Source organism: Uranotaenia lowii, chromosome 1 (assembly GCF_029784155.1).
Source record: "Uranotaenia lowii strain MFRU-FL chromosome 1, ASM2978415v1, whole genome shotgun sequence".
In the NCBI taxonomy this organism is placed as follows: domain Eukaryota; kingdom Metazoa; phylum Arthropoda; class Insecta; order Diptera; family Culicidae; genus Uranotaenia; species Uranotaenia lowii.
Genome location: NC_073691.1, coordinates 163795139 through 163811170, shown reverse-complemented (window position 1 = coordinate 163811170; position 16032 = coordinate 163795139). Strand labels below are relative to the sequence as shown.

The following is a 16032-nucleotide window of genomic DNA, read 5'->3' as shown; positions in this document are numbered from 1 at the left end:
GACCTTAGATTCGAGATCTGAAACTTGAAACCTAGGACCCAAGACCTGAGACCTGATACCTGAGACCTAAAACCTGAAACCTGAGACCTAAGACCTGAGATCTGAGATTTTAGACCTGTGACCTTAGACTTTAGACCTGAGACCTGAGACCCCAGACCTATAGAGTGAGAGGTGAGAAGTTGACCGTTGGAAGTGAGAAATGAGAAGCGAGGAGTGAGACGTCAGACGTGAGACGTAAGACTTGAGACGTAAGACTTGAGACGTAAGACTTGAGACGAAAGACTTGAGACCTGAATCCTGAGACCTAAGACAGGAGGAGTGAGACGTGAGGAGTGAGAAGTTAGCCGTTGGAAGTGAGAAGCGAGAAGTGCGACATGAGACATGAAACTTGAAACGTAAGACTTTAGGCGTTAGAAGTGAGACGTGCGAAGTTAGAATTGAAACATGAGAAGAAAGACATGAAAAGTGAGATGTGAGCCGTGAAAAAGGAAAAGTGAGAGTTGAAAATGAGAAATAAAAAGTGAAAAATAAAAAGTCAGACGTGAAATTTGAGAAGTGAGCCGTGAGAAGTTAGTAGTGAGGCGTGGGGAGTATAAAATGACCCAGAAGAGAGAAGTGAAACTTGAGAAGTGAGAAATTCTCTACTCACTTATCACTTCTCACGGCTCATTTCTCACGTTTCACGTCTAGCTTCTTATTTTTCGCTTCTCATGTTTCAATTCTAACTTCGCACGTCTCACTTCGCACATTTTTCACTTCTCAAGGCTCCCTTCTCACGTCTCACGTCTCACTTCTAACGTCTCAAGTCTTACGTCTCAAGTTTCATGTATCACGTCTCACTTATCGCCTCTCACTTCTCACTTCTCACTCCTCACGTTTCACTCCTCCTGCCTCAGGTATCAAGTCTCAGGTCTCAGGTCTCCGTTTCATATCTCCGGTCCAGGTCTCAGGTCTCAGGTCTTAGGTCTCAGATCTGGTTCAGATCTCAGGTGTTAGATCTAAGATCTCAGGTTTCAGATCTCGATCTCAGGCCTCAGGTCTCATCATTTCAACATTCGAAGTAGGTCTCCCCCATTCCCAACACAGACAGTTTTTTTTTCACACGTTATTCCGCAATAAGCACGGTTTATCTACAGGGTACGTAAACCAATGTAAAAAAAAATACTATATTTGTATTTAAATATTATGAAATTTTTATTATTTTATCATTTATTGAGTACTTTATGCAATTTATTTTGGTTTTATGTAGTTGTTTTATGTTATCAAAATTTTAGAAGGTAAAAACAATTTATGATGTTTGTCTAAACCCTATTGTTCCGTTCCAAAATCGAACAGGGTTTCTAACAGAAATAAAATTACTATTTTTAAATTGCGACCAAGAGATGGGTCTTGACTCAAACATTCAGTCAGCGAAACTTTTTTTTTTGTAGAGAAATGAATCCAACTTAGATGAAATTTCAGGGACTAGATAAGAGAAAATCGATGTTGAAAAACATGCGAAAAAAATTTGCCTTGTCTCCCGGTGAGACTTGAACCCACATCTTGCGCCTCTCCGGGGCCCATGTATTAACATTCTACTACAGGAGACCAACCTGGCGTATGAATATTATACTGGTTGAGTGTCGATGTCTATCGGAATGAAGGGAATAGTTCTCCCATGTGATCATAATCATTTTTCTTGGTCTATTTCTATTCCCATCATTTCATCTTACGGTAGTTGGAATCAAGTTTGGACATTTTTAAGCACGGCAAGATTTGCATTGCCTTCTCATATCCTGCACGGGTTGTCAGTTATGATGAGAAATGATGCGTTTGCCGTATTTAGATATCCAGCCAATTTCGGTGTTTGGCACCGCCTTATTTCTATTTTTAAATTGCGACCCAGAGATGGGTCTTGACTCAAACATTCAGTCAGCGAAACTTTTTTTTTTTTAGAGAAATGAATCCAACTTAGATGAAATTTCAGGGACTAGATAAGAGAAAATCGATGTTGAAAAACATGCGAAAAAATCCTGATCCTGAACCTGATCACATGGGAGAACTATTCCCTTCATTCCGATAGACATAGACACTCAACCAGTATAATATTCATACGCCAGGTTGGTCTCCTGTAGTAGAATGTTAATACATGGGCCCCGGAGAGGCGCAAGATGTGGGTTCAAGTCTCACCGGGAGACAAGGCGAATTTTTTTCGCATGTTTTTCAACATCGATTTTCTCTTATCTAGTCCCTGAAATTTCATCTAAGTTGGATTCATTTCTCTACAAAAAAAAAAGAAATAAAATTTTTACAGATTTGCTAGCGATTTCAAACCTGTTCAGTTGAGTTAATCGACTCAAAATCATAATCGTATGAAAAATAAATACTTTGTGAACCCATGGGAAAGGGCAACACTGACGTTATTTGTGGATGTGCATTCTTTGGATCCCTGATAAACATCAAAATTATTAGGAAAAACCTACCTAAAATTGGAAAAGGATATCTGCTGCAATCCGTCTGGTTCCGAGGCCCGTTTGTGGTATTGTTTTCACTCGATTGGTCACAACTGAGGTATAATATAAATATAATTATATATTCTCTTGGAGGTTGCTATTAGCTACACCGTCCACGCCGGTCACTGTCCATTGTTTATGATAACCAACTCACGGGTACTAACGTCGGTGGCGAGCGTCCTCGGATAGACAAAAAAGCGGTATCATTTGAAAAGCTCACGTCTCACGGAAAGTTTCGTGCATCGCGACGCCAAGTTTTGTTGTTTACGAGTTTGATGATCATGGTGAGCGACGATGAAAATGATAAGTTTGATTTTTGCTATTTATGTGAGAAGATCGAGAAACACTCCACCCGAGTAATAGAGTGTATTCAATGCAACCGATATGTGCATTTTCGTTGCAAACAAATTTTTGGTAATGCAATTTCAAAAACCAAAAAACAATCGTTTTTATGCAGCGTAGAATGTACGGAGAAACGAGCATTGCTGAACCAGGCCAATACCGGTAACGACGAAATAATGAAGGAGATACGCGCGTTGAGTCAGGCAGTACGTGAGACGCGCCAAGATGCTGGTGGAGCACAAGCCGAAATGCGAGCGTTGGGTCAGGCAGTTCGAGAAGCACGACAAGATGCTGGGCAAACACGGGTTATGCTCGAGCAAACTCGTCACGAGATTGCCACACTTGTGAAGACATCCGTAACAATCGAAGAATCGCAAAACTTTTTGGCTGAGAAGTTCGATGGTCTGCAAAACGGATTCGATGTTTTTCGCCATGAGTTGTCCTCGCTGAAACACGATAATAAGAAAATCAAATCCGAATTGGCAGTTGCAGAGGAACGCAATAGGGAACTAATGCTCAAAGTTGATAACCTGGAACTCGAAATGGATAAAATCAATAGAAATATCACGTCGAAAAATGCTGTTATTCTAGGAGTACCACCAGTAGAAAAAGAAAACACGCTTGAACTAGTCGGTAAGATTAGTGCCGCTGTTAAATGTCCTTTGGAACTCGATCAAATTTCTGATGCTAGAAGATTGGCATCAAAAAACTCTCCGAATTTAGTCGCACCAATTCTTGTTCAGTTCAAAGATGAAGCGACTAAAGAAAAACTTTTTGAATACAAACGTGCACATGGTATTCTAGTCGCCTCCGATGTATGTGAATCATTTTCTCAATCCTCGAAGAAAATAACCATTCGCGACGAAATGACTTCGTTTGGAAAAGAGCTTCTAGAATCTGCGAAAGGTGTCCAGGAACAATTCGGTTTTGTCCACGAAATTCGATGAAATTCAGACTGATTTCAAAGACATAAAATTCCGAAACGATGCTCTTGAAAAAGAAGTAACTGATCTCAAATCTAAGCATTCAAATCTTACCAATCAGGTCCATAAATTGGAAATAAACCTCGACCGATTTAACCGGGAGGCTGTTTCAAAAAACCTCTTGATCTTCGGATTGCCATACAATAATAGAGAAAATACACAAGAACTTGTACGCAAAACATGTGGCACTTTTGGCTACGACCTTAAAACTGAATCCATTTTAAACGCTGTTAGATTAATATCATCCAATAAACCCAATGAAAAGTCTCCACCAATTAAAGTTCTATTAAAAGATACAGTAATAAAAGAAGAAATTTTCAGTAAAAAAAGAATTTTTGGGAAACTTGCCTCTTCTTCAATAAATCCTTCATTAGTAGTTGATGGTAAACCACTAAACGTCACAATAAGGGATGAATTGACGCCCTTATCCATGGAAATTTTAACTGAATTGCGCGAATATCAAGACTTAATTGGAGCCAAATACATTTGGCCCGGAAGAAATGGTGCCATTTTGGTCAAACAAACAGATAATTCAAAACCTGATATAATCAAAACTAAATTTGAAATGAATCGCTTCATGAGCATGCATGTCACTCAGCAAAGAAATAACACATCCACGATTCCAAATGAAAGTCCTTCACCCAAACGAAAAAGGAACAATGCTGATCCACGATCAAAATAAGATCTTAGATCTACAAATGTTTAAAACTGAAACATATTTTATTCAATGAATAGTTTAATGAATAGATACCATGAAAATGTAGAAGATTTTAATTTAAGTACTTTTAATAATGATTCAAGATCCTTTAGAATTTTGCAATGGAACGTACGTAGTATGAATAATTTAGATAAATTTGATTGCATATTACAGACCATTGATCATTTTAATGTTTGTATCGATGTTATTGTTGTTTGTGAAACCTGGCTTGGTAAAGATAACTGTTGTATTTACAACATTCCGGGATATACATCGATTTTCTCTTGCCGCGACCAACCATATGGAGGCCTAGCTATGTATATAAAGACAAATTTGAAATTTAAAACTACTGAAAATATAACTTTTGATGGCTTTCACCGAATTAGTGTCGAAATTTGTACAAGTGGTCAAGTAATTTGTGTTCATGGCGTATATAGACCCCCTTCATTCCCGTTTAACATGTTTTGTGATCAAATTGAATCTCTTCTAACGTCTGTTGCTGATAATCACTCCTGCTTCATTGTCGGTGACCTAAACGTTCCTGTGAATTTGATTAACCTGAATACCGTAGCAAAATATAGATCTATCTTAGAATCTTTTGGATACGCTTGTACAAACACCTTTCCTACTAGGCCAACAACTCAGAATATTCTAGATCACGTTATATCGAAGCAAATTGACTTAGATCGATTGAAAAATGATACAATCTTTTCTGATGTTAGTGACCATTTACAAATACTCACATCATTCAATTTATTATGTGATAAAAATGTAACAATTCTTAGGAAAGAGATAGTTGATAACGCTAAACTAAACAGCTTATTTGTGAATTATTTAAACAGTATTCAACTACCAGAAAATGTTGATGAAGGCCTACAAGAAATCACATCAACTTACAATCGCTTTGTGAAAATTTCTTCTCGAACACTTAATAAAAGGGTAAAACTTAAAGGAAATTGCTGTCCGTGGATGACATTTGACCTCTGGACACTCATCAAAATAAAAGAGAATTATTTAAAACGATCGAAAAAGCATCCAAATGATATCAATTTAAAAGAGATGCTAATTCACATAAATAAAAAATTGAGTTCAAAAAAACAAGAATGTAAAAGGCTCTATTACGAGCGCTTATTAAATAATTCACCACATTCAAAGCTCTGGAGAAACATTAATACGCTCTTAGGTAAATCTAAAACGACTTCCTCAATTAACCTTTCAGATGAAAGAGGTGTTATAACCAATAGTACACAGATTTGTGAGAAATTTAACAAACACTTTTCCACAATTGGAAAGAACCTGGCTGAAAAGATTCCAGTAAATACTGAAAATGATCATTTGACTCAAATCGAACAGGTAGAAAATACAATATTCTTACGGCCCGCTAGTGTAAACGAGGTTCGACTTGTAATTTTTTCACTTAAAAATAAAAAGGGTCATGGACCAGATGGTTTCCCTGTTAATGTCTTGAAAAATAACCACGAAACTTTCTCGCACATACTTACACAATACTTTAATAAAATTTTGGAGTCAGGAGTTTTCCCGAACTGTCTAAAAATTGCGAAAGTCATCCCTGTTTTTAAGGCTGGCGATTTGCTTGACGTCAATAACTATCGCCCTATCTCGACTTTAAGCGTTTTTAGTAAAGTGTTCGAGAAGCTTCTTGTTAATAGAATTGTAGACTTTCTAAATCAGAACAATATACTTTATAAACTGCAATATGGATTTAGATCAGGTTCGAGCACTCAAATTGCCATCTCAGAATTAGTTGACTCCATCATATGTAAAATAGAGTCAAAAAATATTGTTGGGGCACTATTTTTGGATCTCAAAAAAGCCTTCGATACTCTAAATCATGACATATTATTGTCCAAACTGTATAAATACGGGATAAGAGGAACAGCAAATAATATCCTTCGTAGCTACTTAGAAGGTCGCAAGCAGTATGTGGCTATTGAAAACACAAGAAGCGAATTAAGAAATATTGATATCGGTGTACCACAAGGGAGTAATATCGGGCCATTACTTTTCCTTTTATATGTCAATGATTTATGTAACCTTCAACTTAAAGGCACAGCACGTTTATTTGCCGATGATACAGCAATTTTTTATTCTGAAACTTCACCTGATATTATAATTCAGCACATTGAAGACGACCTAAAACTGCTTTCAAAATATTTCAATTCAAACCTACTTTCACTAAATTATACTAAAACAAAATACATGTTGTTTCGTTCTTCGCATAAAAAGCTACTTCGTACTAATGACCCAGCTATGAATGGAAATACTATTGAGAGAGTTAGTTATTTTAAATACTTGGGAATTTACTTAGATGAAACTCTCTCATGGAATCGTCACATTGAACACTTGGAAAAAAAAATTACTCCTCTTTGCGGTGTTCTTTGGAAACTGAGAAATTTTGTTCCACAACATGTTCTCTTCAAATTTTATTTTGCGTTTATCCACTCTCAATTGAACTACCTTATTATGATATGGGGAAGAGCCTCCTTGTCCCACTTACAGAAACTTCAAACGCTCCAGAATAGATGCTTGAAAAACATCTTAAAGCTCCCTTTGTTATTCCCTACCCTTCAGCTTTACTCTTTAAGATCGCATAACGTTCTTCCAATATCTGAACTCTGTGATTTGCAAACTGTTGTATATGTCTATGATAATCTACACTCAATTGAAAATATTCAAAACCTCCATTTTACTACGGGGTTGCGAACTCATAACACTCGCCAGTCAGATTTCTTGCAACGAAGCCGATCCACAACATCATTAGGGCAAAAAAGAATTTCATTTATTGGACCTACTAAATACAACACCTTACCAACGGATATTAAAAACATAACCAATCGTTCCATGTTCAAAACCAAAGTGATACAGCTTTTGAAAGAAAAATTGAACCATTAAAACAGTCGATCATCAACCAGTCTTTGTTTTGTTTACCTTTTGTACTTTTGTAGCGTTAATATCTAATATTATTTTTCTTAAAAATCTTGTAGTTTGTATTTTATCTTATAAAATTATTGAACATAACATAATAAAATTAGCAATAAATAAATAGTATATTAGTAAATATCGAATAATGAATCTCTTCAAAGGAAATTATTTTCCATTGAGATTTCATATTGTAGTCAATTTAGTTAAATAATACATTTCCTCGCACGACATTATAAATATTTGTGTTCTCAGCATGATTAAAATTTGCTCGCGTTTACTCTTATTATCATTTTGCTGCCAGACATGCTGAGAACAGTAGCGTCCATTACCAGGGGGCTCAATTGAGCCTTTTGGTGTGGGGGAGTGTGGTGGGCCGCTACAAAATAAATAAATACATCTGGCCAGGAAGGAATGGTAAAGTGCTGATCAGACGTAAAGACGGTGCAAAGGTGGAACATATTGGCAGTAAGCAAGAACTGTACGCTCTTTCAAAAAACGTTAACAAACGTGGACTGGCTTCATCGAGCTCAACATCATCCCCTGATCTGCCGGAACCTAAACGCATCCAACACTGAATTAAAAACTTGTATCAGCGAATTCTAATTATTATATTAAAATGAATTCTTTAAATTGTAATTATTATTATGAAACAATCGATTCTTTAAATAAAAACACAAACTGTTTAAACTCCCGTTTTACTTTACGCATAATGCAATTGAATGCTAGAGGTTTGAACAATATGAGCAAAGTTGATGATATAAATGATGTACTCGAGCAGTACGTAAATGAAATTGATATAATTGTCATTGGAGAAACCTGGCTAAAAACACATGCGACAAAATCATTGAGCTTCAAGGGATACACAGGGATTTTTTCTTGCCGTCAAGATAGAGAAGGAGGTGGACTTGCAGTTTTTTATAAGGAAAACATAACATGCGACGTACTCCTTAATTACCATTTCGAAGGTTTCCATCACATCCATATCACGATCGAGCTAGAATCACGATTATTACATGTTCACGCAATCTACCGACCTCCGTCGTTTAGTTTACCAATATTTCTTGATAAACTGGAGAGTTTATTAGCCGGTTCCAAGAGAGGTGCTCCATGTTTAGTAGTCGGAGATATCAATATTCCTGCGAACAAAATACACATCGATTCTACTAGAGATTATTGCTCCATCTTGGATAGTTACAACTTCACTATTACGAACACGTTTGTTACTAGGCCAACCAGTGGTAACATATTAGATCATGTTGTGTGCTCCGAAGCATTAGCCGACAGGATAGTTAATGAAACACTGTTGACTGATATAAGCGACCATAGTATTATATTCTCAAGTGTTAATCTTGATAGACGAATTTCCAAAACGCAGCTTCAGAAAACTATCGTTGATTATTCCAAAGTGGACGAAGAATTTGAAAATTTAACTCGCAATATTTCCACAAGCCCTGCTTCAGAAAGACTCGAATATGTTGTCAACCTGCATAAGAATCTTATTAAAAAATATTCGAAAAATGTAGAAGTTTGTGCCAGGGTAAAAGGTTTTTGCCCTTGGATGAACTATGATGTCTGGAAGCTAGTAAAATCTAAAAACAGCCTTTTAGCCAGAAGCAAACGCCACCCACACGACTCCCAACTCCAAGAAATGCTTGTGCAGCTGTCCAAAAAAGTTCAACGAGCGAAAATGATAGCCAAAAAGACCTACTATGGATCTCTTTTCAAATCCTCAAGTCAAAAAGAAATGTGGAAAACTATAAACTCTCTGACCAATCGGGAAAATGTGAAAACCAATAAAATAATACTGAACATAAACGGAAAGGCCACCAGCGATTCTTTGTCAGTTGCCAGCCACTTCAACGATTTTTTTGCGAATGTGGGACCCCAGCTTGCCTCCACCATTTGTAGTCAACGCAACATAAATAAATATGGAACATTGACAAATGCTCTATCCAAATCAATTTTTCTAACTCCAACAACTGAGCAGGAGGTTTTGATCAAAATTCATAACTTGGATGCAAAAAAGAGCATAGGACCAGACGGAATTTCGGCCTTATTTGTGAAAAGGCATCATGTTCTTTTTGCTGATCTTCTGAAAAATGTTTTCAACGAAAGTATTACGACCGGTACATTCCCAAGGTTTGAAAGTTTATGACTTGGTCATCTACTTCCTGCCAGCTCAACTCAAATACTTACGTTCTCAGGGTCGGCGCACGTTCTCAGGGAGGACGGAAACGACCAAACACTGTCTACAAAGCGGACCAACACAATGGAACAAGACAAATAACAGGGCTCATTAAACTCTACTAATTTATAACATAAAGAATAACGTTTTACCATTTATTAACTTGCCATTTCTGCCGTCACCGGGGTTTTCCGTCTGGAGTTTTCGATGGCCATCGATGGAGAAATCGCTTCGTTGTTTCTGGAGAAGCCTTCCACTTTGGTTCCAATTCCAACCGATAGGGAACCGGGCAGCGTCCGCTGGATTCGGCTGCTACGGGCCAACCACGCTGTGGTGAATGTTGACCGGGAGCTGGTAGACGAACCACAACAAATGGAGATGTGGGCCGTGTTTCGCCTGGTGTAATCCGGCCTAACCGGGTGTTTTCTTAACGCAGGGGCGTCGTTCGGAGCTGCTTCAGTTGGGGGTCAAGCAGTGCGGTCGGGATAATAAAAACCGGGCAAAGCGTGTGGAAACTACGTCACGCTTTCCCAGACGAATGGGGATCAAACCGGGTACCCACAGCTTACACAATATAGCGAAGTGTAGAAGCTGTACCTCACTAATTAAGGTGCCACAATTGTTGAATCGGCACCAACGATTTGCACCAACGGTTTTGCCCTTTTTCATCGGCCACCTTGGCCGGACACTCCGCACACAAAACTCCGAAACTTCTTCGTGAGGATTATTTTTTTCTGTTAGGTGTTCACTGTTTCCGTATCCCGATATAAGTGAACGAGATAACCGCTGTCGTTCACGCATAAGCCTCCAGATTCCCGCTCTTTTCTCTCGGGTTTTCTAGATCCGGTGTCATATGTGTCAAATGACACCTGTCATTTGACGGTCAACCTCGATTAGGGCATATTGGACAAGCTAATTTTTTTTATAGCTATATTTAAATTTAAATTTACTAATAATGAGCCAAAACCAAACAAAATTTAAAAAAACAAGACCGCGTAAACAAAACAAAAAAACTATTGCTCCATTGAATTGGTACCGAATGCAAACATTGTTTGAATCGGTAACAGGTTTCTGAAAATTGCACGGATCGTCCCAATACACAAAAGTGGACAAAAAACTGACGTTAACAACTATAAACCAGTATCTGTACTTTCAATCTTGAGTAAAATATTGGAACAACTGCTAGTTTGCAGATTAATTGGTTTCCTTCAGTCACACCAACTGCTCTACAGTCATCAATATGGCTTCAGAACAGGATCTAGTACAGTGACCGCTGCAAGTGAGTTGTCTAACGAAATCTACGATGCGTTCGAAAATCAACAATTTGCTGCAGTTCTTTTTCTCGATCTCAAAAAAGCCTTCGATACCGTAGACCACGAGCTGTTGTTAGATAAACTGAACTACTATGGAATTCGAGGAACAGCTAATGATCTGATTCGGAGTTACCTATCCGACCGTGTCCAATACGTAGGAGTACATTTACCGATTGGTCAGTTGGTATACCCCAAGGTAGTAACATAGGACCACTAATGTTCTTACTGTACGTGAACGATCTACCGAAACTAGCGCTCAAAGGTAAAACACGCTTATTTGCTGACGACACATCGTTAACATATATTGGAAGAGACGCAGACGATTTGATTAGCCGGATGAAACATGACATGCACATGCTAATGGGGTATTTTGCCGAAAACTTGCTATCGCTAAACCTGTCCAAAACAAAGTACATGGTATTCCACTCACCTAGAAAACGACTTGAAGAGCACCGAGTTTTGACCATCGACTCGACTGTCATAGAAAACGTCGATAGCTATAAATATCTAGGCCTAACTTTTGATACCAAACTATCTTGGCACCCCCACATTAACCAAATAAAAAACGATATCAGCGCTGCCTGTGGCCTCTTATGGAAAGTATCAAAGTTTGTCCCTACGAAGCAGTTAGAAGCCATGTACTTAGCATTCGTTCAATCCAGATTGAATTACATGGTAGCGATATATGGAAGTGCCACGAAAACAAAATTAAAGTCGCTTCAAGCAACTCAAAATCGATGCTTGAAAACTATCTACAAAAAAACACGATTGCACCCAACAATAAGTCTTTACACAGAAGCTGCAAAATCTATAATGCCCATTCTAGCATTGAGAGAACTACAATGCCTCGTTCAAATCCACAATAAATTGCACAACCCGTCAACCCACCACAACGAAACACTACAAATCCGTAACCACCGCTACAATCTGCGAAGAAACCAAATGCTGGAAGTTAGATGTCCAAAGTCGAACCTAACTAAAGCATCTTACAATTACTTCTCCAAGTCGAAGTACAATCAGCTGCCAAATAGTTTGAAAGAAGAAAGGAATCTTATCAAATTTAAAAATATGTGCAAACAACATATTCGTAACAAAATCTCTAACTACATAATCTGAAAAACCATCCGCCAATACGTCCCTAACTGATCAGTGATTCTAGTGTACCTCCTTCAAAGAGATTAAATCTCGCTGGAGGTACCATCAGCTATCAGTCCTCATCATGAACCTGCGCAAACATCCGACTAATGCCAGTTTTGCAATATTTTTTTGTTTTTCTTCCCACCACCGAGCCACCCACCGCCACCTACAGCTTACCACTACCGCCGACCGCCACCGCCCACCGCCTTCCGCCACCTACCGCCACCCATCGCCACCCATCGCCACCCACCGCCATTATCATCAACTATCGCTAGTGATATATTATTATATTAAATGAATTTTAAAATGAATAATTATGAAGTGTGAAACGTGAAAAACTACAAAAATATGTACGCAAACCTTACAAAAAAACACAAGTTGAAAAAATGCAAAATAAAAACGATGAGGAGGTTTTATGCCCTTTGGAGGAGTCAGATAAACTGTACTGCTCCAGGGGGCTTTTCCCTGCTCAAAAACTATAACTGTATAACTGCCCCAAATTTGTATGGGAAATTCAAAACCTGTGAAATGTTATACGCTGCAGGCTAAAATTGATCCTTGGCCTAGTACATGATCTCATGCCAAATTTGGGCCAGAACGGATCACGTTTAGGGGTCGCTCAACGAGCCTGAAGTTTGTATGGGATTTTGAGACATTTTGTTCGAGAGAAACATGAAAAACCAATTTTTCATCAATAACTTTGGTTCCCGTCGGCCGATTTCTTTCAAAAATGGGTTTTCTTAAAGCCTGAATTATGACAAATATTTCATCCGAAGACTGCATTTCGATCAAAGTTAAGATAAAAAAGTAATAAGGCTTCAAAAATGAGCTAACTTTTTTAACGGTGGTATTCAGCACTGGTAATGAGGCGTCAATATGTTCGACCGCCTCGACTCATTAACAGTGATGAATACCATCCTTAAAAAAGTTAGCCCATTTTTGAAGCCTTATAACTTTCTTATCTTAACTCTAATTGAAATGCAGTCTTCGGATGAAATATTTTTCATAGTTTAGGCTTTAAGAAAACCCGTTTTTGAAAGAAATCAGCCGACGGGAACCAAAGTTATTGATGAAAAACTGGTTTTTCATGTTTCTCCCGAACAAAATGTCTCAAAATCCCATACAAACTTCAGGCTCGTTGAGCGACCCCTAAACGTGATCCAATCTGGCCCAATTTTGGCATGAGATCTTGTACTAGGCCTAGGATCAATTTTAACCTGCAGCGCATAACATTTCACAGGTTTTGAATTTCCCATACAAATTTGGGGCAGTCTAATGTCCATCTGCTTAAACCACATAACTCATTTGATTGCAACATTTGAAAGGCGCTGATGTGTTCAAATCTCTCTACTTGCAGTCCAATCCCTGGGACCCTGAGCTGACCCATTTGGAGCTTTTTCTGCTGCTAAACGAGCAAATGAAGGCCGAGGAAGGCTCCAGCATGGCGTTCTGTCGGCGGGTTGTGGAAATTGAAACCTTGCTTCGAGACCGGAAGAAGCAAATCGACTGCCCTAAGCTATCCTTTAGCCTGTTTGATCCGCTGCGCAACGAGGAAGCTCGCCGCATCCGGCTGGAGCGGTTCGAGCAAACTCGGGCCCGGGAAGAGTTGATCCGGAAGCAGCAGGCCGACTTTTTGGCACCCTATCTGCTCCGGTTGGACCTGAACAAATGCTCCCGAAACCAGGTGATGGATGCGTACAGCTGCTGCATGGAAAATCTGGCCAAATTCTACCAGAAGATGGACGACGAAATGAAGGTGCGCCTCGGGGAGCTGAACTCGGAGGAGTTGTCGCTGAAGCGATTCCTCGCCAAATTCCAGGAACACTTCGAAGAGGTAGAGTACGAGAAGTTTATTTCCGAAGGTGAGAACATCGAACTGAACAAAAACGTGATCCAGATGCGGATCGACAGTCTTCGGGAGGAGTATCAGGAGAAAGCGCGGCACCTGGAAAATGCTCTACACCAGGATCCTCGTCTGGCAGTTAAGCCGTTAGTGGAAATTAAACTTGATGATTGAAAATTGTTTTAAAATAACTTCAGTGCTTTGTGTGAGTTCTATATTTTAGAAGCACGTTTTACAAATTTATTGGAAACAATACTCAATAACAAACAATGTAATGGTTGTTTATCTTCTTCGAAAATAGTTCCAGCTAAGATTTCTGTTAGGAAAAGTATTCCTAAATGCACACAGCAGGTAATATGCGCATACAGCCGATGGACAAAATGGCTGATAAATCAATGCAGTATCACCCTCTTATCCGAGATAGTCGGGGAGAGCACCAACTTTGTCGAGTTTAGGCCAATTCGATTAAAGGGTGTTTGGATCAAAAAGTGGTAAACCTAATTTAACCGTGATTTTTCTTATCGTTCTGGTAATAACTTGAACATTCCCCATTTTGCAAGTGTTTATGTGTGTAGAATGAAGCTTTTGACGTCAGATCTTTAGTAATCAAACGTGCCCAAATACCCTCCTACGCCAAATTTAGTACAATTTGCTTGATCAGTTCTTGAGTTATGCAGATATTTGTCTTTTGTTTGGGAGGCTCTTTCGCCTCTTCCTGTGGGAGGGAGGGGTCTCAAACCAAAAAAGGATCATTTTTTTTTTAAATAACGATTATACGGCTAGTGCTAGTCCCATCATACGCCAAACAAAGCACCAGATACAAAAAATATTTTGTTGTAGTTTTGTATGATGAATGCTAGTTCTCACCGTTAAGTGCGAAGTTTACCGTTCATTAATGGTGAATGAAAAAAATGGCCCCCACCAGGAATCGAGCTCGAGTCCTCTGAGCCACCTCTCCGACACCACTAAGCCAAATCGTCAGCTGTAGCTCGACAATTGAGTTAGCTTCGTCGAGTTGAATGTGTTGCCAGATTCTATGGCATAAAACGCTCGTAGTGCCCTAATAAATTGTGCTTATAGTGCCCCAGTGGGTTCTCTACTTGCCCCCACAGTTATTGGCACACGTTTAAAAAGAAACATTTCCAACGTTACCATCATCTTTTAAAATTTCCAACCGAATACAAAATCAACTTCTTTAGTGCTTGAACACGATCCAGTGATGCAACTCACTTATTATAATTGTTTTGTATGTTTTAACCAAGCGTTTTTCTTAAGGTGGCCATTATGCCCTTATCTCTCCTAGTTAGAAGTAATGTGTTGAAATATGGGAGTAAAATTATCAAAGCCTCAAATTATTGCTTTAGATTAAGTTAACTGAACGTCATAATAAGAACTGCGACAAACCAATACTGTGGCGATTTTTAGGAAGAAGGACATTTTTCGAAAAAAAAACTAGCCAAGACCCAACCTTAATAAATCATCATATAAATTTATACTGAACATGGCTCCTCGTGTGTTGATTGTAATGATAGGGAATTTTGTTTCATATTAATTTTATCTGTTTTGAGCAACACAGTTGAGACTACAGTCAAAATCAATCAAAATCAAAATAATAAGACCCCAATCAAACCGATCGGTGTTCCGCCGACTGTGGCCTAGAGGATAGCGTTCAAGTCTTCTAAGCCAGAGGTCATGAGATCAAGTCTTGATCACGGCAAACATAGTACTCTTTCTGTGGGTTGGTGGTGTTAGCATTAGTAAGATGCTAGCCATTATATCCTTGAAAGATGTACGCTTAGTCTTAAGTAGAATTTAGATCTCTTCAAAGAAATATGAAGTTTCACTGAGATCCTATATGTGTGTATTCGTTCTTTTAAGTTGAGTGAAATCAAACGTCACGTTTTCAAACCGTGTCCGAAAAGTGTTCCGGTCCCAAACATTTGGTCTTTCGAACTGGATGTGTTCACAAAATCGCCATAGCGCTGCCGGACAATCAAGCTAAAATGATTGTGCTTAAGGACAATAAAATTGCATCCCCTATTGAAAGGCCACCGCTTGGCTTGGATGCAATTAAGTGCATCGGACTAAAGTGTCAGC

At 38.7% G+C, this 16032-nt stretch overlaps 1 protein-coding gene across 1 annotated transcript in view; it reads left to right on the top strand.

The window, feature by feature from the left end:
* LOC129755273 (coiled-coil domain-containing protein lobo) overlaps positions 1–14158 on the top strand; it is a 272349-nt gene extending 258191 nt beyond the window's left edge. The window contains exon 6 of the mRNA XM_055752072.1: positions 13450–14158. Coding sequence (XP_055608047.1) covers positions 13450–14109 — 660 coding nt within the window. The 3' untranslated portion in view covers positions 14110–14158. The remainder of the gene's footprint in view (positions 1–13449) is intronic.
* Positions 14159–16032: the final 1874 nt, after the last annotated feature.